Source organism: Hemibagrus wyckioides, linkage group LG16 (assembly GCF_019097595.1).
Source record: "Hemibagrus wyckioides isolate EC202008001 linkage group LG16, SWU_Hwy_1.0, whole genome shotgun sequence".
NCBI classification, from domain to species: domain Eukaryota; kingdom Metazoa; phylum Chordata; class Actinopteri; order Siluriformes; family Bagridae; genus Hemibagrus; species Hemibagrus wyckioides.
Window position 1 is genome coordinate 2,271,050 of NC_080725.1, and position 21,514 is coordinate 2,292,563.

At 39.3% G+C, this 21,514-nt stretch overlaps 2 protein-coding genes across 2 annotated transcripts; both read left to right on the forward strand.

The window, feature by feature from the left end:
• The first annotated feature begins 1,579 nt into the window (after positions 1-1,579).
• On the forward strand, positions 1,580-15,602 carry vaspa (vasodilator stimulated phosphoprotein a). The gene is made up of 13 exons (XM_058412205.1): positions 1,580-1,781; positions 5,190-5,361; positions 7,426-7,591; positions 7,755-7,809; positions 8,597-8,909; positions 10,165-10,307; positions 11,695-11,740; positions 11,863-11,896; positions 11,995-12,031; positions 12,231-12,293; positions 13,354-13,423; positions 13,517-13,574; positions 13,715-15,602. The coding sequence occupies exons 1-13, from the start codon at positions 1,777-1,779 to the stop codon at positions 13,750-13,752; spliced, it is 1,200 nt and encodes a 399-aa protein (XP_058268188.1). The 5' UTR covers positions 1,580-1,776; the 3' UTR covers positions 13,753-15,602.
• Positions 15,603-16,429: 827 nt separating this feature from the next.
• Positions 16,430-21,496, forward strand: smpd1 (sphingomyelin phosphodiesterase 1). Its single transcript, XM_058412198.1, has 6 exons — positions 16,430-16,964; positions 18,006-18,781; positions 18,942-19,113; positions 19,456-19,532; positions 19,793-19,938; positions 20,251-21,496. Exons 1-6 carry the CDS (start codon positions 16,722-16,724, stop codon positions 20,673-20,675), a joined length of 1,839 nt encoding a protein of 612 aa, XP_058268181.1. The 5' UTR covers positions 16,430-16,721; the 3' UTR covers positions 20,676-21,496.
• The last annotated feature ends 18 nt before the right edge of the window (positions 21,497-21,514 follow it).

Genomic DNA, 21,514 nt, shown 5'->3' on the forward strand with positions numbered 1-21,514 from the left:
GATGACAACTGCTGTTTTAGGCTAACATGGTGATTTTAAAATGCTAAAATTTACACGATACATACTTTTTTATAAAGATTTAAGCAGTCTTTTGCCGAAGCAATTTGTAGTCTCCGTCAAATGCATATTCTTCTAATATGTTTAAGGGATAAGAATACCATTGAACAAAATCTATGTTAGAAAGAAGATCTAGACAAGAACACACAAGTCAACAGATTTTGCAATCAAGTGCTTGGTGAAGAGTCTTGGTCTTCAGTTTGGTTTGAAGATGACAATGATGTCAATGACTCAGCTGTTTGGACAGCTGACGGAAGTTTATTTCACCACCTGCATGACAATGAAGAGTCTTCTTGTATTTCTTCCTTGTATCTTGAGGGAACTTGGGTCCAGCCAAATCATTCTATATGGTGCACCAATCTTGAGATGGCAAGAGACTAAACAAAAACCAGAGTGGCCTCCATGGAGATATAATTCTGGATTCTCCTGCTGGTGGAAACCTGCATGACTGAGTCAAGATAGCAGGCTCAGAAGGGAACCTCATTCTCATTGTAAATGTAAATAATCTCCTTTCTACAACAACAACCAAGGGCTCATGAGGAACTATTAGGTCAGAGGTCATTACAGACACTAATTCCTTGCTGTCGCAAGCTGACAGATGCAACGACAGTTCTGTGATGGTGTGATAGTCCCCAAGTGGTTCTGTCCACAGCTGTCTCCTGGGTCACAGGCTGTCCACACAGATCCATCCACAGCATCAGTGAGCACCACCAAGCGACGAGACTCAAACCAGGGGGAGAGCGTCTAGGGTAGAGTTCAGTTGTAACACCACTCATTTCAAAGCACTGTATAAAGTTCATTTCCTGTCAACTTTTTTTTTTTTTTCCTGGCAGTCATTTTGGTAAAATTGCAGCTAGTGGGCTGTTTCAAAACTCCACAATTGAACCTTAAGTGTTTGCTTCAAAGACACAGCCCCAGGCACATGCCCAGGATTAAGCAAAAATGATTAACAAGCAAATAATCACTTCCTTGCCCTGGCTGGTTGGGTGTTGTTCTACATTTGTATATATCCCTGGGAAAACACAAAAAACTGCCTTTTTAAAAGCAGATCCTTTTTTTTTTTTTTTTTACAGCTCACAAACAAAAGTTTTCTTCCCTTTGACCTTATGGCAATATGAAAATAAAAGACATTAAACATTGTGTTTCCTTGTCACTCAGGTGTTACCGTCAATGGGTCAGGTTCTGTAACCTTTAGAAGGTACTCGAAAGGTACACCAGTGGCCCTTAAAGGCCCAATTATTTACCGAAAACTATTTTAAAACTCGAGGATAAGTTACAAACATGTAACCTTGAAGCTAGCAGCTCACTGTTAAAGGACAGGTCTTTGATGTAATACGACAAACGTCCACAAGGAGGCAGAGAGTTACACTTTTATTCTAAACCCTATAAGAAATAAAAAAATTTTTTAGGCTTTATGATTTCATTTACCACTATCGTCATTTATATTTGGAGTTCACCTGCTGTTTTTTCCTCCTATAAAGTCAGCCTCGTGTGAAGAAAACCTGGTGTATGAAGGATGAACGTTATTTCATGTCAATGCGGATGGAGCATTAAAGCTGATCTCAGATCAGATTCGTCATTCAAACCAGGAAATTGTGGCTTGTTCTGAACAAAAACTTTCGCAGAAGCGGATGCCTGTGAACGGTTTACCCTCGGATGCCTTTTCTATAAATGTGGTTTGTTTCTTCGGAACGCGAGTGACAAGATCATCTCATAAAAATGAGGTAGGTCCAGCATAACTTTATCTTCAAACAATAAACTTTTGTGATGTATGTTTTTATGCTTTATGTGCCTTTAGACTTTGCTTGCGCGTGCTCGACTCACAGCTTCTTCTGCCTTCCTGGGTGAAAGAATAAATAAATCAATCAGTAAATAAATTAACAAAAAATAAAACAACAAAACCCGCAGTAGTGCGTTTCTATTAACGGATGATGATGATGATGATGATGATGATGAAAAATCTTTTTTTTTTTCTCCTTCTATGAGACAGTTATTGCATTTGTTAATGGGTATTTCCTTTTTATTGTGTATACACTGCAATGTGTAACTGTGAGTTTACTTTACATGTATTGTTCTCAATTCAGTGTAGTTTTATTTGGATACACATTGTCACAAAACTGCTTCAATCCCTAATAAACAAACCAGAACTGATTTTAAATAAACATGAGAAAGAAACCTTGATGGGAACCAAACTCAAAAGGAAACCTGTTCTCTTCTGGGTGATAGCCATTTACAGGAATTACAAATCACAACTCTTTCACACCTAATAGTACTAAGTGTGTCGAAATTGGGAATGAGTCCTGGGATAATTGTTATGCTCATCAGCAGCACGTCTTAGGTACGAATCTGCATTATCCTTATAAGATAATCTGCTAAAGAAAGATTATTATTAAAGACTTAAAGAAAATGTATTAAATCCCTTTTCGACGAAGTTCAAACATATATACATGTAGGCCTATCTAGAGGAGCAGAAGGCAAATTTCAAGTGCAGAAAGCTCCGAGCAGAATTAGGATGAATTAGGCAGATGAAAAAAAAAAACAAAAGTTTTAGTCAGGATCAGGCCTCATATGAGATAAGGGCAGTACAGGTAGCTGGACACAGACAGGACACAGATTATTTTGTGTGATCTTTCTTGGAACCGGATGAACTTTTTCCACACCCAAAGCAAATGACTCAATCCAGCAGATTTTCGAACCTTCCAAAACACGATCCAAACCAGCAGTCTGTTTATATGATTTAGATCATTGGCCTGATTTTAAGATGCTGGATCAATGCTAGCAGTTTGAGAGTGCATCGTCACAAAAGTAACTCAGGCTTGAAAGAGTGAAACAGACATGGGATCTCGATTACATTAAACCTAACCATTTCCTCCACGTTTTTGAGGAAGTGAATACACATCCACTGTGGTTGAAAAGCAAAATGTCAGGTGTTAATGACTTTTGCACGTACTCTTCTTTTTTTTATTGTGGTTTCTTATATAACATAAAACCTCAGAAATGAGTCAGGCATGGATACACATACATACACAGAACATGTGTGGGCACAAATTCCAAAAGTAAATGTTAAATTCTCCTGCTCCTAAAGCTGAAAGTAACTCTCATTTGATTGGTGTGTATGTAAATTTGGAAACAGTTAAAGCAACGGCTGTGCCTTCTGTATTCACAAAGGTGGCTATTGATCTTGAAGCTATTATGACTGACGCTGTTCAGTAAGGATGAAAAGCATAAAGAATAAATCAGAATTAGAACCAGGACTAAAGGTAGCTACAGTATAGTAGCTATTTGCTATTCTAAATATCATTTGACATTAAATAACTATTAAGTAATTACAATTCAAGCTTCAGAAATAAGCTAGATGGTATACCTAGTGGCTTATATGCAGCTAAGTCCCAGTCTCTTAGAAATCTACTTATAAATTGATCTCTTTGGGTTAATTTGTTTTACTTTATTTGTTTGTTTTTTGGTGACTATGCAATAGTACAACTATTAGAAACAATTCCATGGGTTTATTTCTACTGTAATTATTTCTATCCAATGATATTTCACAGCAAGAGTGTGTGTGTGTGTGTATAAACAGATCTTTCATATCTTTTGTAACAGATTTAGAAAACTAAAAATGCAAAACTCAAGAGCTCAGCCTCAAAGCTAGTCCGGTCTGTAAGCTCTGTCTCACATCACATATGACACACTTAGACCACCAGAGTAGACAGTAAGAACTGACAAAATATATTCACACCATCAAACAGCCACATATCCGGAGTTTGAAGATTTTAATAGCAATGCAAGTACGTTGTAATTTATTTGCCAGTAATTGGAAAACATATTAACACATTTGCTGTAGATCACAGATGAGAAATTACAGACATATTTTCATTCATTCGAAATGTGTCTCGTCGTCGCTCCATGAAAATAACAGCAACGACATAAAGGCGTATAAACGCGATCTGGTAACCTTGTTTGTAATGTTATTTATTTGATTAAAATTTTAGGTGTTACTGTTATAACCACTTCATAAACACTGCTATATGAACTATACAATACAGTAACATTAAACTATAAAATCATACCTTACAAATATTAACCCAACCTGTCTATACATCCTTTTATATATATATATATATGTGTGTGTGTGTGTGTGTGATTTTATGATTTTGTCTGTATGTTTTTATAGGAATATCTGACAATGAAAAAACAAAAAATTAAAGTAAATATAACAAAACAAAAAAACAAAGAGGCAAAAAATTATTTTCTGTTAGTGAGGAAGTGGTTAAATGTAATGCAGGTGAAGCCTAGATTTAACTAGGTTCCTTAATAATCATGTAAATGGAGGTACTAGAGTAAGGCCAAAGTGTGTGTGTGTAGGTGTGTGTGTAGGTGTGTATGTCTGTGTGCTCGCACATAAATCAATCTGTAGTCACTGTCTGCAGTAAACCACAATTTCCTACTCCACCGTCTGCTGGTAACCATTATAAACTAAACCAGTAAAATCATTTTAATGTAGTTCATTTATCTGCAGGCAAAAGAGGAAGTATTTTGCACTGTAGAACACTAAAGTAAGGCTTCAGGCTCTTTGCATTTTTTTACTGCTCATATCACTCAATGTCTCTCTGTCATGCCCGACTTGCCCCTCTCTTTCTAACGACACTTCCTGTTAATTAACATCTCAGGTCCTCTTTTTAGCTTTGCTACATCTATTTGGCCGATGTGGTTGGAGACTAGAGCTAGCTAGTGCTTTATAGAAAGCTGCATTTACAGCTCATGTGTGCAAGTATGCTTACTCAAGCTTTAACTTTAGTCCTTATTAAGCCAGTGTTTTCTCTTCAGAAGCATGCTGTCATGTTAGCGGAAGTCAGAGGGTGCAATATTATAGCTGAGACAATTGCAGAGGAAGAGGGAAACGTGCTTCCACTTCCTCCTGTGTTTTTTTCGACATGTTTTTAAGAGAACAATTCTAATGATGGTAGCCTATGAGTCATTGTCCTAATTTGGGCCAACATAGATCACCAGCTTTTATAATATGATATGATATGATATGATATGATATGATATGATATGATATGTGCATACGCATGTTTGAAATGAGAGAACTGATGGTTCATAATATCTCCACTCTGTCTCTCGTCTGTGATCAGTGAGGTGAGCTTGTGCCAGGCACGAGCTACTGTCATGCTCTATGATGATGCGGGGAAGCGCTGGGTTCCTGCTGGCACTGGAGGTCAGGCTGCAAGCAGAGTGCACATCTACCAAAACCCTGTTAACAACAGCTACAGAGTGGTGGGACGAAAACTGCAGGCTGACCAGCAGGTAATAAATGTGAATCAGAACTTCAGGTCCAGTTATTATCTGTCATGAAGCATTGCCTTCTGGGTGAAGTGGAAAGGGTGTAGATGGTGATGTACCTCGATATAGGTTTTATTTGAATGCCCAAAACAGCTGTTCACTCTCTCTCTCTGTCTCTGTCTCTCTCTCTCTCTCTCTCTCTCTCTCTTTGTAGCTCATCAGTTAATAATAGTAATATCATGTAATAATAAACAATAACATAACATTATAATATCAATTACATCAAGGTACTTGTGTGTGTCACCAGTACAATACACTAACAGATGCTTGGAGGTTAACATATGTTATTGTGCAATTTTCCTTCTTTTCATTTTTATTATTATTATTTTTATTATTATTATATATACACACACAGATCAGGCATAACATTGTGAGCAGTGAGAGCTGAAGTGAATAAGACTGAGTATCTCCTCATCATGGCACCTGTTAGTGGGTGGGATATATTAGGCAGCAAGTGAACATTTTGTCCTCAAAGTTGATGTTAGAAGCAGGAAAAATGGACAAGTGTAAGGATTTGAGCGAGTTTGATGAAGGACCAAATTGTGATGGCTAGACCACTGGATCAGAGCATCTCCAAAACTGCAGCTCTTGTGGGGTGTTCCCGGTCTGCAGTGGTCAGTATCTATCAAAAGTGGTCCAAGGAAGGAACAGTGGTGAACCGGCGACAGGGTCATGGGCGGTCAAGGCTTATTGATGCATGTGGGGAGAGAAGGCTGACCCGTGTGATCCGATCCAACAGACGAGCTACTGTTGCTCAAATTGCTGAAGAAGTTAATGCTGGTTCTGATAGAAAGGTGTCAGAATACACAGTGCAGGACGGGTCAGGGCAGCAAAAGGGGGACCAACACAATATTAGACAGGTGGTCATAATGTTATGCCTGATATATATATATATATATATATATATATATACACACACACACACACACACACATGTATACATATAAATGTCTTAAAATAATACAGATAAATATGGTGGGTAAGAGAAACAAGGAAAAAATAAAGGGACTTGGTGTATACACAGTATAAGAGTAATAATGTATAAAACAAACATTTAATATAAAAATAAAGATCTTTTTTGACTTTGTACTAACTGCCCTCTGTGAGATTCTTATTATAGTTATATAGATTATAAGTTTCACCAAGTGGTCAGTAATGGTAGCTTATAAGGCTTGAACGACTTAAAAACAGTGTACTAATTTTACAAACCTACTTTTTTATGGGTTTTCATTTCGGTTAGAGCAGATGGATATACGTGTGTGAGAAATAGTAGAGTTGGGTGCAGTTTTTTCCTCGGTGGTTTTTGTTTTTTTGTCAGTCTCAGTTTGTTGTCTACATTTGACTTCCTGTGTCTGTGTGAAAGTACTGTGAATCACACTTCCACCAAAAACAGATTTAAAAACTAGACACAATGAGCAGATAAGAGTGCCTCATGTGAGGATCAATTTCATCTGCAGTTTTAACACATGAAAAAGAAATAAACCTGTCCATTGATTGTTTGGAAGACCCCACTCAGATCTAGCCACACTGTTTAGAAGGAAGTCATGTGCCTGATTTTTAGTTTTTAGTCATCTCTAAACATTCTGTACCCCGGTTAAATCGGTGAATGACCTGGAGTAACTTATTGGCTAGAAGTTCTGTTTTCTGCACTTATGGGAACAGAACAAAATGTCATTCATAATTACAAGCATAGTAAATATTTGGTTTCCAATTTGAACTTTTCACAAATAAGCACAAAGCACAGAACATCAGCCACATGGCATCCCTGTATAGTGGCAATAGCTTTATATGGGTTCTTCTTAATGGGTTCACAACTGCCAGATAAAACTGCAGATCTTATATGCAGTACAGATATCATTTGTATTAAAGATCACTCCTAAATCCAGTTAAAGCTGCACATGTGAGTGGGGTTCTCCTTAATCACTAGGAGTCCAATTTGTGCATATGTATGTGAACAGAGCTATTAATATGCGATATAGAATTATAAGTTATATGTTAACATTTGATTTGCTAAATTTCCTTTTTCAGGTTGTCATTAATTGCCCCCTTGTGAGAGGTATAAAATACAATCAGGCCACGCCAAATTTCCACCAGTGGCGAGACGCACGTCAGGTGTGGGGCCTAAATTTCGGCAATAAGGATGAAGCTACACTGTTTGCAAACACCATGATGCAGGCTCTAGATGTGCTCAGCGGTGAGACACATTCCAGAAGCACTATTACTTGCACTCAGTATATAAAGTAAATTAAATTTATGTTGCTGTTTGAGCAGCTCTGTTGGTTAGGGACTTTACGCTTCAGTGGCTAGTATTACATTGTTGTGTTGAGAGAATTTATTATATTATGTTTATTTCTTAGGTGCAGCTCCCCCTCGGCCTCCCCCGAACGGACCGAGTTTTGAAGAGCAGCAGAGGTACTCACTCATCAGTGCAGAGCGCACAGTGTCCTTGACTCAACTCAAACATCACCACTCACAGTGATTCAGCACAGTATAACAGCTTCACTAAGATGCACTCTCTCTGGATAAACACACATCAGCTGTTTATGTACTTAGCTGGAAACACATACTGCATTTAATAGTTTCTTTCTGTAAACGTTGCTCATATTCAGATGGATTTTACATTTCTTAGGTTACCTAAGATGGAATTAAATACTTTTCCTGCGTAGTCTATACAGGTTTTATGCTTTTGGTTTTAGTTGTTTTTTTTTTGTTTTTTTTTTTACAATAAATAAAAAATTACGCCTCCTGGTGATTCAGCAGCAGGATCCCGTGCTCTCATTGTCGTGGCCCGGGTTCGATTCCCCGGCAGGGCGCTAACCCATCCACTGAAACGTTAACTCTCAGTGGCAAGTAAATGGGAGGGTTGCGTCCGGAAGGGCATCTGGCGTAAAACCTGTGCCAAAATCAAAACATGCAGACCAAATGATCCACTGTGGCGACCCCGAACAGGGAGCAGCTAAAACGATAACAACACAATAAATTAAAAATTAAAATAAAACATGCAGCAAATAACAGTTCTTAACTGCTTTTTCCTCTGTCAGTGTTGGAAACACCTTTTCTTCCGGAAATGTTCATAGACTTCGGGTATTTGACTAACAGCATAACATGGCTTTTGCCTTCAGATTCCCTAAATATTATGAACATTTGAATAGTTTCGGCTCAGTTATGCCTCAACACAGCCTTTGCATTTTCTCAACAGACTTCAGGAGCAGCAGGAGAGAGAGAGACAGGAACAGGAACGGCTAGAGAGGCAGAGACAGGCTGCCCCACCAGCTGCACCTCCTGCCCCTCCTCCAGCTCCAGTTGCAGCTGCTCCTCCCCCTGGAGTTCCGCCTCCACCTGGTCCTCCACCACCTCCCGGTCCTCCCCCAGCTCCCCCACCACCACCCTCTGGTGGGGCTCCACCTGCTCCACCACCACCACCTTCAGGGGGAGGAGGAGGAGGTGGTATTGGTGGAGCTGGAGGACTAGCATCAGCTCTTGCTGGGGCCAAACTCCGAAAAGTGTCCAAGGTAAGTAAATAAATACACACACACTCACACACAACACACACACAAGCAGGGACCAAAAATTTCCAGGAATTCGAAAGTGGCATGCAGATTTTGCTTCCAGATGGTATATCAGTCTCACAGTCTGGTGAGTCACCAAGCACCGTGGATGCATATGGTATTTGTGTCACTATTTCTAAGGTTGTGCACATGAATTGGACGATTTTTATCCCCCATGGCAGATTTCAGAGGCAAAAAAGTTGTGTGAAATTTAGCTTTTTGGTTCATAAAACTGCTGCAAAAGCAAACACCATGTCCCCATAAACAAAGAAAGCACATCCGGTTTAATCACACAACAGGGCAACAGTGATTGTGTTGTTGACATTAACAGAGTTGTCTATGGGAAAGAATCTGGATAAACTGTCCAGTGAAGTGATGCACTTACACACACTTCACTGTCAACAAAAGTGTTTTTAACCAGAAACAATGCGGTTATTGCTTCATATATGCACTGCATATGAAAAGATTCAGCATTACAACACATCATTACAGCACACACACGCACACACACACACACACACACATATACATATATATGTTTTCTGAAATATTGTTCAAATTTTTTATATTAACATGTTTTACAAAATAATCAAGACACTTTAACAAAATCCTTTTTGTTGTGGAAAACACAGTGATCAAAATTAGAGAACAGTAACCATTATAGAACGAAAGAAGATTCTAACTAGAATCTTTGAGTGCTACAGCTGTCAGAAATGAGCAGGAAATGTAAAGGCCATTGCTTTGAATAGCTTTAGCGCGTCTGCGACCACAGGACATCGCTAATTTCCGACACTTCTCTGGTGTGTGTGTGATGTTGGTCCACCCTTCAATAAAGATTAACAATATTTGAGAAGACAAGCAAGTGTTTATAAATTGTTCTTGATTGATTTTTCCATTTTTTCCAAGTCATGCAGATACAGGTCAAGAGCTTTAGTTAATGATACTGTAGTCTACCTGTGAATGGGAACCAGTCTGGCATCTCATCAACAACTCACACACTGATTTTTACTATTCATCATTATTATTATTATTATGTGTAAATTCTAGAGACGGTTCAGGGCTAAAGAATATCATAACTTATGTAGCTTATTGCAATATAAGAGAAATGAATGCGTAGCTGTAATGGTATGGAGAGTAGTAAAAGTATGTTAACATGGCAGTAATAGGATCCAATATGTTGTAAATGGAGCTAATGGACGGCTTTCCCCCGGGCATGTAGGATGAGAGTGGATCTGCTGCACCAGCACCAAAAGAGAGTAGCCAGAGCTCTGGAGGAGGAGGAGGAGGAGGAGGAGGAGGAGGAGGTGGTGGAGGAGGAGGAGGAGGGTTGATGGGTGAGATGAGTGCACTTCTCGCAAGAAGGTATGTATAAAGCAACATCATTATTAATATGTCCATACTTAGACTCTACACTCTAGACTCATACTCTAATAGCCTCTATTTTTAAAATAATATTGCAAGCGTAATCCTAAAAGGGTTTGGTTACAAAGATCTTAAAGAGGTGTGCTTGTGCAACCCAGTCAGTACACAATCAGATCAGTTCCTTATTTTTTAATATTATATACAATTACCTTTCACTTATCACTGTCAGTCAGTATTTCGGTGGTATACATAACCAGCTGGATGGCACTGGTTACCTAAGATTTCTTTTCTGACCTGTCTGTAACTGTATATTGTATTTTACTGTGAGTCTCAAAAACACAGAGCCTAGAATACACATACAAGCCTAGAATTAGTAAAGTAAAAGTGGTAGAAATAAAAATATAGATATAAGTCCATATATAGAAATGAGGCAAATATGTAAGTGAGAAAGTGCCACGTCAGAATGAGACCACAAGACATGCAGTATATGGTGAAAAATACTCAGGTGGCCAAGAGGTAAAAATAACCGACTGGCTGTTAAGATGAGACACATTTTGTGCACTTTTTAACGGTTGTTAACTAATTTTATCAGCTAATTCCTTTTCAGTATGGTGACAGCAAATTAGGTGTATAATGTGTCTATGCATTGAATTAATAATGATAAAAAGAAATGTCACACCCTCACAACGGTGTATTTATTTCTCATCACTAAAAACATCTGGGACGCAAACAGGACAAAACTGGCATACACCGATCAGGCATAGCATTATGATCAGTGAGAGAGTATCTCCTCATCATGGCACCTGTTAGTGGGTGGGATATATTAGGCAGCAAGTCAACATTTTGTCCTCAAAGTTGAAGTTAGAAGCAGGAAAAATGGACAAGCGTAAGGATTTAAGCGAGTTTGATGAAGGGCCAAATTGTGATGGCTAGACCACTGGATCAGAGCATCTCCAAAACTGCAGCTCTTGTGGGATGTTCCCGGTCTGCAGTGGTCAGTATCTATCAAAAGTGGTCCAAGGAAGGAACAGTGGTGAACCGGTGACAGGGTCATGGGTGGTCAAGGCTCATTGATGCAGGTGGGGAGAGAAGGCTGACCCGTGTGATCCGATCTAACGAGGGCTACTGTTGCTCAAATTGCTGAAGAAGTTAATGCTGGTTCTGATAGAAAGGTGTCAGAATACACAGTGCAGGACGGGTCAGGGCTGTTTTGGCAGAAAAAGGGGGACCAACACCGTATTAGACAGGTGGTCCTAATGTTATGCCTGTTCAGTGTATGTCCCCAAATCAGCAAGACACTGGCTTTATTAAAGAAAACTACAATTGTGCCTAACTGAAAACGCTACGCTAAGCCACGCTAAGTTATTTTCATATTCTTCCTTTACAGACGCAAGGCTACAGATGCCCCAGTGATGAAGAAAGAAGATAACAATGTAATTTTCCTATAAATAACCCAGAATGGTTTCAGTACACAGTCCATGTGAATAGAGATCATTTCAGTTCTATTGTCTACAGTGCTGTAGAGAAATAATTTTTTTTCCTTTCTTGCTTACAGGATAATTCAGCCTCCTCAGAGACCAAATCAGAAGGTCAGGATTGTAACCAGACTTAAAATCTTATTCTAAGTATTTTCTACCAACCCATGTCCATTTCTAATGATGTTTGTAATCTCTCATTTCTCCCCCAGTTTGCAAGCCCTGGGAGAAGTCTAGTACCCTTCCACGGTAAAGTCAGCATACTCATCTTTTTTCACCATGTTTCTCAACTTAGTGCAGGGTATTGAGTAAAGAGAGGAAACCCAGAAACACTTACAGTTAGAGAATATAGATACAATAGCAGATAAAGTAGGAACACAGATCATTACAGTTAAAAATACCATTTTCTGTGTGAATTGAATTAAATAGTGCTGTTTATTTTATACAGAAGTAATTCTGGCCCTAAGGGTCTTGATAAGAGCCCTGCTCCTGCATCAACTCCAGTAAACAGGTACAGCTACTCTACAGATACAGCTGCAGTTGCTCCCTCTCCCTCCTCACCCCCTCCCCTCTCCCTATCTATCTATCTATCTATCTATCTATCTATCTATCTATCTATCTATCTATCTATCTATCTATCTATCTATCTATCTATCTATCTCTCTCTATCTCTGTCTTTCTAATATTCTCTCTCTCTCTCTCTCTCTCTCTCTCTCTGTGTCTTTATCTCTGTCTTTCTCATTCTCTCTCTCTCTCTCTCTCTCTCTCTCTCTCTCTGTCTTTCTAATATTCTCTCTCTCTCTCTCTCTCTCTCTCTCTCTCTCTGTGTCTTTATCTCTGTCTTTCTCATTCTCTCTCTCTCTCTCTCTCTCTCTCTCTCTCTGTCTTTCTAATATTCTCTCTCTCTCTCTCTGTCTTTATCTCTGTCTTTCTCATTCTCTCTCTCTCTCTCTCTCTCTCTCTCTCTGTCCCTATTTTGCTTAACCAAGCTAAATACTCACAATCATTTCATTTCATTTCTATGCTTCAACACAGTCTTGTTTCTGCTTTGAGTCTGGCTAAGTTTTGATAGCAAAGCTAAATCTAAGGACCAGTAGACAAAGCAAATAAGTCATTCAAACTGATCATTGTTTTATTGTTTTATGTTATTGTCTTTGCATACATTAGTCATGTCTGGAATCTCGGATATTGATTACTTTGCATAAAACAGCCAATCTCTGGAATTTTGTTTTGTAGCAAAATCAGGTGGTATATGTTAAAGGAATATGCCAACCTAATCCAACTTATTGACCACATCTGTAGAGTGTTGGCTGAATGGACAAGTGTAAACAGGCAATTTTACATTTACCTGCATTGAGAAAAGCTTGGAAACCCAGAGTACATACACTAAACCCATAATAAAAGTTTCATCTGGGGACATAAACAACATTTTACTCTTTTCTCAGCACAGGAAAATATATTGCGGAATTCTTTTTTTGTACACTACAAATAGGGAAAGGTAAAAAAAAACAAAAAACAGTATATTTCCAGTATATTCACAGACTGATTCGTCCATTTATTTCTCTCACCAGGCAAAGGCCAGGAAGTAATGTGAGTGACACGTCTGCCAAAGAGAGCACGGATATGGAGAAATTAAAGCAGGTCAGATAATATATAATTGCTAATGTCTGGATTAATTATAGATGAGGTCCTATGATACCTTCTTTTCCATGTGCTGATTTTGTCTTGTTACAGGAAATCCTGGAGGAGGTGCGCAAGGAACTGCAGAAAGTGAAGGATGAAATTATCAGAGGTCAGTTCTTTAGCTCAGAATTTCTTCTTCTTTAAAGTATCTTAATTATTCATTTTAAGACCTCTTTAGACATGTACATGTCTGTACATACTTTTCATTTGCCTTGACCTCTGTGAATAATGTTTTTCTTTTACCCACAGCATTTATAGAAGAGTTGCAGAAGAGGGGCGGCCCCTAGCGTTACAATGATGATACAGCTTCTGCTTTGCAATGCAATAAAAAGTCCAGTGTTGCACATACACCCATTTATGCAAATTCTTGCAAAAAGGCTTTTCTCTTATTTTTGGCCACCTAGACTGCACTATACTGATGTTTCATATTTACATATGGGTAACAAATTAAAGAAAAAAACATCCTCAATCTGTTGTATTGTAAATAAAATAAAATGTTGAGTCAGCATAAACAGCCAGAATAGTTTCAGTGCACAGATTCTCTAATTCTCAGGAACTGTACCTCAGATATAAACACCATTCTTCAGAGTGGACTTAAACTGCATTCTCAACAGTCTTTAATCTTTAATTTGTCACCTTTCTGTAAATTTCTCTATTATTCTATATTACCTTTGCCTTTTTCTTTCTTTCTTTTTTTTTTTTTTTTACAGCTGTCACTTTTTCAAATATTTTAAGGTTTTCATATATCTCCATAAATGATTATCATCAGAAAGGCAAATTATTCTTGTAATACATCATAAATCCAATGGATCCATCTTATCTTAGGCCTTTCAGTCAACAGCCACATAACTGAAATGAGAAGAAAAAGGTTATTCAGCATTCTCTGTTATTAGATTATGTTATTGTGTTATTTTATTCAGTTGTTATGTTAACTAAAAATAATAATGAAATTCATCATAGTGCAAAATTTACATCTAATTAGTGTTATATATGTTTGTAATGAAGTACTTTTGCTGGTGGACGGTCAGCTGTGCATTACGGTGGGTGAATGTCATCTTGCTGATTTTTTTTTTTTTTTTTTTGCCTCAGGGATTTGCAAATGCTATTATATGTGTGTATTTACACATATTTGTTAAATTAGAAAATTATTTGTTGCTCTTGCTACTGATGTTTGCATTGTGTGGTTTTATGTGCCTTTGTGTTTGGGTTTTCCCATCTACTGTGACTAGTGTTTTTAAATGTGGGTTGTATTTTCAAACTTTGGCAATATTATTGTTCAGTGGTACTGTTCAACAATTCATTATTTAAGGGGTTCTTAAATACAATCACAATTTATACTTTTTTTTTTGTTCCTCTGTATTTTTACCCTAGAATATACATCGACCAGCTATAAGATTATGAAGTGAATAAGACTGAGTATCTCCTCATCATGGCACCTGTTAGTGGGTGGGATATATTAGGCAGCAAGTCAACATTTTGTCCTCAAAGTTGATGTTAGAAGCAGGAAAAATGGACAAGTGTAAGGATTTGAGCGAGTTTGATGAAGGGCCAAATTTTGATGGCTAGACCACTGGATTAGAGCATCTCCAAAACTGCAGCTCTTGTGGGGTCTTGTTCCCGGTCTGCAGTGGTCAGTATCTATCAAAAGTCTCCTTTAAGTCCTGTAAGTTGCGACGTTGGGCCCATGGAGGAATTAAAGGATCTGCTGCTAACATCTTGGTGCCAGATACCACAGCACACCTTCTGGGATCTTGTGGAGTCTGTGCCTCGATGGGTCAGGGCTGTTTTGGCAGCCAAATGGGAACAACACAATATTAGGCGGGTGTGACATCTTACACTCAGTTAGCTGTTTATTATGCAACAATTTAGGTGCACTATACACAATACAGGTGCAATATTCTGTAGGTCAACTTTCACTAGGCATATTATGTTAGGGTACAAATGATGTGTTTCTCACTGCCATGTTTTCAGTATTAGCACTTGTTTTGTTGTTAGTGTGTTGTTTGTTTTTTGCCACTATCTTTATTAAAAGGAATGGCAGGCCTAGTAGGGTATTAATCTCAAGCTCAGTGACCTTGAGTGTTTGTATGCGCAGTTCACCCTTGCCTTGTCCTAATAAAAAAATTGTGTTTTATCATTCCTTGCACCAGTCATGTGTGTTTGATGATGCATCTCCAGCTTGCAGCAGTGGCAAGTTCCTGTTCTTTCACAGTTACTCAAGTGTCTTAGATCAGCCTTATGTTTTATAAAGCTTGATAAACTTGCAGTAAAAGACAGAAAAGCTGAGGGATGAGTGGCCTTGACTATAAAGCACTAAATACTTTAAAATGAAAACTGATTTTGCAGATTAATACATTTTTATTATTTATTTGTCATACCATTTTCTACACCATATTGCCTGTTCCCCTGAACATACAGCACTATACTGTGTTTTTTTTTGTTTTTTTGTTTGCAAACATACTCATACGTATCTTTCTATATATAGATATATTAGGCAGCAAGTCAACATTTTGTCCTCAAAGTTGATGTGAGAAGCAGGAAAAATGGACAAGTGTAAGGATTTGAGCGAGTTTGATGAAGGGCCAAATTGTGATGGCTAGACCACTGGATCAGAGCATCTCCAAAACTGCAGCTCTTGTGGGGTGTTCCCGGTCTGCAGTGGTCAGTATCTGTCAAAAGTGGTCCAAGGAAGGAACAGTGGTGAACCGGAGACAGGGTCATGGTTGGTCAAGGCTCATTGATGCACGTGGGGAGTGAAAGCTGACCCGTGTGATCCGATCCAACAGACGAGCTACTGTTGCGCAGATTGAAGCAGTATGAAGCAGGTGGTCATAACGTTATGCACGGTCGGTGTATATATATATGTAAATAGTCCCAGCAGGGAGTTTTGGTATTTAAATGGTTAATTTCAAAGGGCCGGTGTCGAGCGGATCACGTGATCAGTCAGCTGACTCAGTGTGTATTAAAGCCAAGGACCATGATCTTGTTGGAAGTTGACAGGAAGCATGAAATGAAGGGACTTCGTGCGTGGGTCGTTCTTACTTCGACATCTATTTTGCTGTTTGCGCAACTATTTTGCAGTGCGAGGCCTTTCTGGGGGCAGAAGTGCTATCTGGTGGTTATTTGTGACTTCCTGTCTGAAATCGCAAGTCAGGCGTCACGAAAATGAGAAACGTTTAAACTCCCTTTTGTTTAGGAGCTAGTGAACTTTTCACTGGCGGATTAAATATCTCTGGACGACAAATTTTGGTGTTTAATGAGAAGATCGCTGAGATCTTTTGTAGCTTCACTTTTCAGGATGAACAGGATGTGTTTGATCACTGTAGTTGTTTTGTTCCTGGCCTCCGTCGGATCTTCTTATCCTCTTCATGTTGATGTGAACATGGAGGACCTAATGGCTGGAAACACACTGGATCGATTTAAAGTTCACTTTAGCTGGCACAACATTAGCTGTCCGGTGTGTAAAGCTGTTTTCACCCTGGTGGACATTGCCCTTTTGGTAAGAAAGCTCATTTGAGCCCCTTTGTGTTATCTGCAAAACAGTTCTACTGACATTAATTATGTTGTAATTATATTTACCTCAAACTGGGAGTCAGTGTTACTATTAAACTGACTTCCAAACACAGTTCAATTAAGAGTTAATAAAACTGGGGAGTTTTTGAAGGCATCATGAGCTACCCAGTGAAAAAAGATGAAAAATGGTTCAGTCACAAACACTGCACAACCATTCGTGTTGCAAATGACATCAGCATTTAGATCCGTGGGAAAGACCTCAGTAAATATGGTAGAAATGACCACAATGACTGATGCACAATAAAATTACACTGATCAGGCATAACATTGTGAGCAGTGAGAGGTGAAGTGAATAAGACTGATGATCTCCTCATCATGGCACCTGTTAGTGGGTAGGATGAGGAGAGAAGGCTGGCCCGTGTGATCCGATCCAACAGACGAGCTACTGGTGCTCAAATTGCTGAAGTTAATGCTGGTTCTGATAGAAAGAGGTCAGAATACACAGTGCAGAACGGGTCAGGGCTGTTTTGGCAGCAAAAGGGGGACCAACACAATATTAGACAGGTGGTCATAATGTTATGCCTGATTGGTGTATATATAACAGTACTGACACATTTAAAACAAGGAACACTTTAAGTGAACTCAGAAGTATACTGCAAAAAGTATGCTACAAAATCTTTATTTTAACATCAGTTATAAATGTCTGGCTCTCTTATTGACCTGGTGTAACTTTCAGTTTTGTGTAGTTGTGATGAGTCCTCCATTCCTTGTTAACTATGAGTGTGAGTGTGTGTGTGTTGCTGTGGCTATTCACACTTCGAGTTTCGTGATGACTGCACAAACTGTGAAACTTTGACCATGTTGTCTCGCTTTGTCAAACAGTTTTGTCGGAAATTTGTGCCTCAAGGTTGACACTGTGTAAAGTTTTGAAAGCTGCATGTTAGTGCATAATGCCACTGTTGTAATCCTGGGACTGTAAAATTGTCACTCAAAAATTGTTTTCTTTTGCCTTTGGCTGTTATTTTAGAGTGACACAAACATGGAACATGTGGCTCGTGCAGTAGGAGAAGCCTGTGTTCGTCTGCACCTAGCAGATGAAAATGTGTGCCGGGACATAACAGAGCTTTTCCGTGATGACTTCATACGTGCCCTCCAGGAGTCTCTTCTCTGGCCCTCAGAGGTCTGCGCCTTACTCGTAGGACCCTCATGTGGCCATTTTGACATTTATGCCCCCTGGAACATCACCCTGCCTCGTGTTCCCAAACCTCCAGTGGTCCCTCCCTCACCACCCAAACCTGGCTCACCTCAAAGCAGGGTGCTCTTCCTCACTGATATCCACTGGGATGCAGAGTACTCGGAGGGAAGTGCGGCAGATTGCAAAGAGCCTTTATGCTGCAGGAATGAGTCGGGTAAAGCCAACTGGAGGCACCGTGCTGCAGGTCACTGGGGTAGCTATAGCAAGTGTGACCTCCCATTGCGTACAGTAGAAAACCTGCTGCAGAATGTAGCCAAGGCAGGACCCTGGGATTGGGTCTACTGGACTGGGGACATACCTGCACACAACGTATGGTCCCAAACGAGGGCACAGCAACTGAAAGAGCTGACCACCATCTCCAGGCTCATCAGGAAGCACCTGGGACCTGACATTACCGTGTACCCAGCTGTGGGCAACCACGAGAGCACACCAGTCAACAGCTTTCCTCCACCATTTGTGCATGGAAATCACTCCTCCCGATGGCTGTATGACACCATGGCTGAAGAATGGGCTCCCTGGTTGCCTGCTCAAGCTCTGGAGACTCTGCGGTAAGCAAAATAAATTAATAATTTTGGGGTGTCATTGTTTGGATTTACAAGTAAACAGTCCTGCAAATAGCTATAACTTTGAGTTTTGCTAGGGAACCACACAAGGAATAACCATTGGCACTTTCAACTATTTTATTAAGTGTTGGAAATTCTGTTCCAGCCGAGGAGGTTTCTACACGGCTCAGGTGCAGCCAGGTCTGAGGGTGGTGTCCCTGAATATGAACTTCTGTGCGAGGGAGAACTACTGGCTGATGGTGAACTCCACAGACCCAGCAGACCAGCTCCAGTGGCTTGTACACATTCTGCAGGAGGCTGAAAACAAGGGAGAAAAGGTAGAATTGCAGAGTCTCACTTACATAAACTTCCCAAGCCCGGTTCATGACTGTAATTGACCTCTGCCATGAAGTTCAAGCCAATATTTTGAGAAGGTTAAAAGTTCCTTAGTGCACAACTGTTTTTGATACTTGCACAAAACAGAATACATCATAAAACAAGACACACTAATTTGCCAAACACAATGCATCATACATTTATACCTTATGTCCATTTACCTTTTATTCATATATCTGTGGTATATGTGGTATAAGTAGAAGTTAAATACCGGTCTAGTTTTTAAAAAGGATATTTTATTATTCTGTAGTGATGTATAAGGAATGCTTTCCCCCCCTTTCTAGGTGCACATTATTGGCCACATCCCACCTGGACACTGTCTAAGCAGCTGGAGCTGGAATTACTATCACATAGTCAACAGGTTAGTCCCAAACTGACTGCTGTTATTCTAGCTGTCTGTGTGGTATGTCTTGGTCAGCTGATTTCTACCAGAAGCAGATGACTTTTGGTGTGGACTTTGCCCTACTTCCAGTTCCAGTTGAGTTGCAGTTCCTCTCAGTCTGTCTTCTTTGGTCATGTTTATTGCTGACCATGTGATTCAGAAGTCCCAGTGCTGTACATATATTGCATGTCAGAGATTATTATATTAACCAGTATGTTTATATGTGTTTTGTTTATCAGGTATGAGAGCACTATAACAGGGCAGTTTTTTGGACACACACACTTTGATGAATTTCAGGTGTTTTATGATGAAGAGACGATGACCCGAGCAGTGGGTGTGGCTTACATTGCTCCAAGCGTAACCACTTACGTTAACCTGAATCCAGGTACGAGTGACATGAACATAAGTGTTGGTCTTGTTTTTGTTGGATGTTTTTTGTGTGTGTATTAGGGTATGAAGTGTTGCATGTAAAATTAATTTTGTCAAACATCTGAGAGTTTCTTTTAGGAAATGAATTGATTCCCATCATTGATTCTAATGGAACAAAAATCCAAAAAGTCTGTGCTTTTTAAGCATTAACACAAACAATGATAATATTACACTGCAGATTTTAATTGCATTGTTATTATGGTTGCCATTAATTTTTGAATTATTGATTCATAGATACCTTATGCCTTTTCTTTTAAATCTTTCGTAGGCTACCGTGTATATTATATTGATGGTAACTACTCTGACAGCAGGCGTCTAGTCCTGGATCATGAGACCTTTATCCTCAACCTCACCTTGGCAAATGGTTTTCAGGAAAACTCCTCATGGTTCCCCAAACCTGACCCTAACCCAGCGTGGACATTGCTGTACCGGGCCTCTCAGGCTTACGGTGTCCCCATCATGTTCCCTGCTGACTGGGACGCTCTGGTCCGAGCCTTTGTTACTAATGACCGCGTCTTCCAACAATTCTGGTACTTTATGCACAAAGGCCATGTGTCAGAACCCTGCACTGATGTGTGTAAGAGAGCACTGCTTTGCTACCTGCGCAGTGGCCGTTATGACCTGTTTGAAAAGTGTGATCGAATTGATCTCAAGATACAGAGTGGACAGTCTTTCAGAAAGTCTTTGTGCTGATCCATTCAAAGTTATCCACTAGCTGAAGTTATGAAACGAGGCCACTTGCTACTAGTGATTTTTTCAAAATTGAGCACTTTTCGGTGTTATTTACAATAGTGGGGATGTCTTCAGGGTTTCTGTAACATGTAATATGCACTATGGTGCTTTTGTTATCCAAAAATCAGATGGTTTGGAATCACTTTGTAATTAATTTATTAATACTTGGCACTGATTACTGATTTTACAGCTAAAATCATTAAATACTTGGATGAAATGCCATGGGTAATGCAATAGAGATGCACTTTTCTGGTTAGCTAATATTGTAGTTAGTGACCGTGCTGTGCAAAAATGAAATAACCTTAAAATACACAATCTATTAACTCATTAAAGGACAACTGGAACACACACTCGGCCATGCTGAAACCTCAGATTGTTGATGGTGCGCTCTTATGTACTTTACTTTGAGACTTCTTGCATTTTCAGAATGGATTGGAGTGATATGATTTGGCCTCAACACTACTTTTATCACAGTGTCCACTATGTACAATATTACTATATACAAGGATTTATTGATTTTCTTTCAAGGCTATAGTGTAAACGTTTCAGTGCACAAAGTTTGGCGATTACGCAACAGTAGAATGTTACACAGAAAGTTCCTTTCTGTTATACTTGACCTCATCTTGCCCTTAATTTCCCAGAATGTAGCACATTTAATGCAAACATTTCTTTTCTAACTGAGAACATTGTTGGATTTAGACTGTATGTGTGTAAAATTGGTGATTTTAAATGGTGTAAATTTTGAGAAGGGTGAAGGATGAAATGAATCTGATGTGTTGCAATCCAGAAGTTCTGTTTCA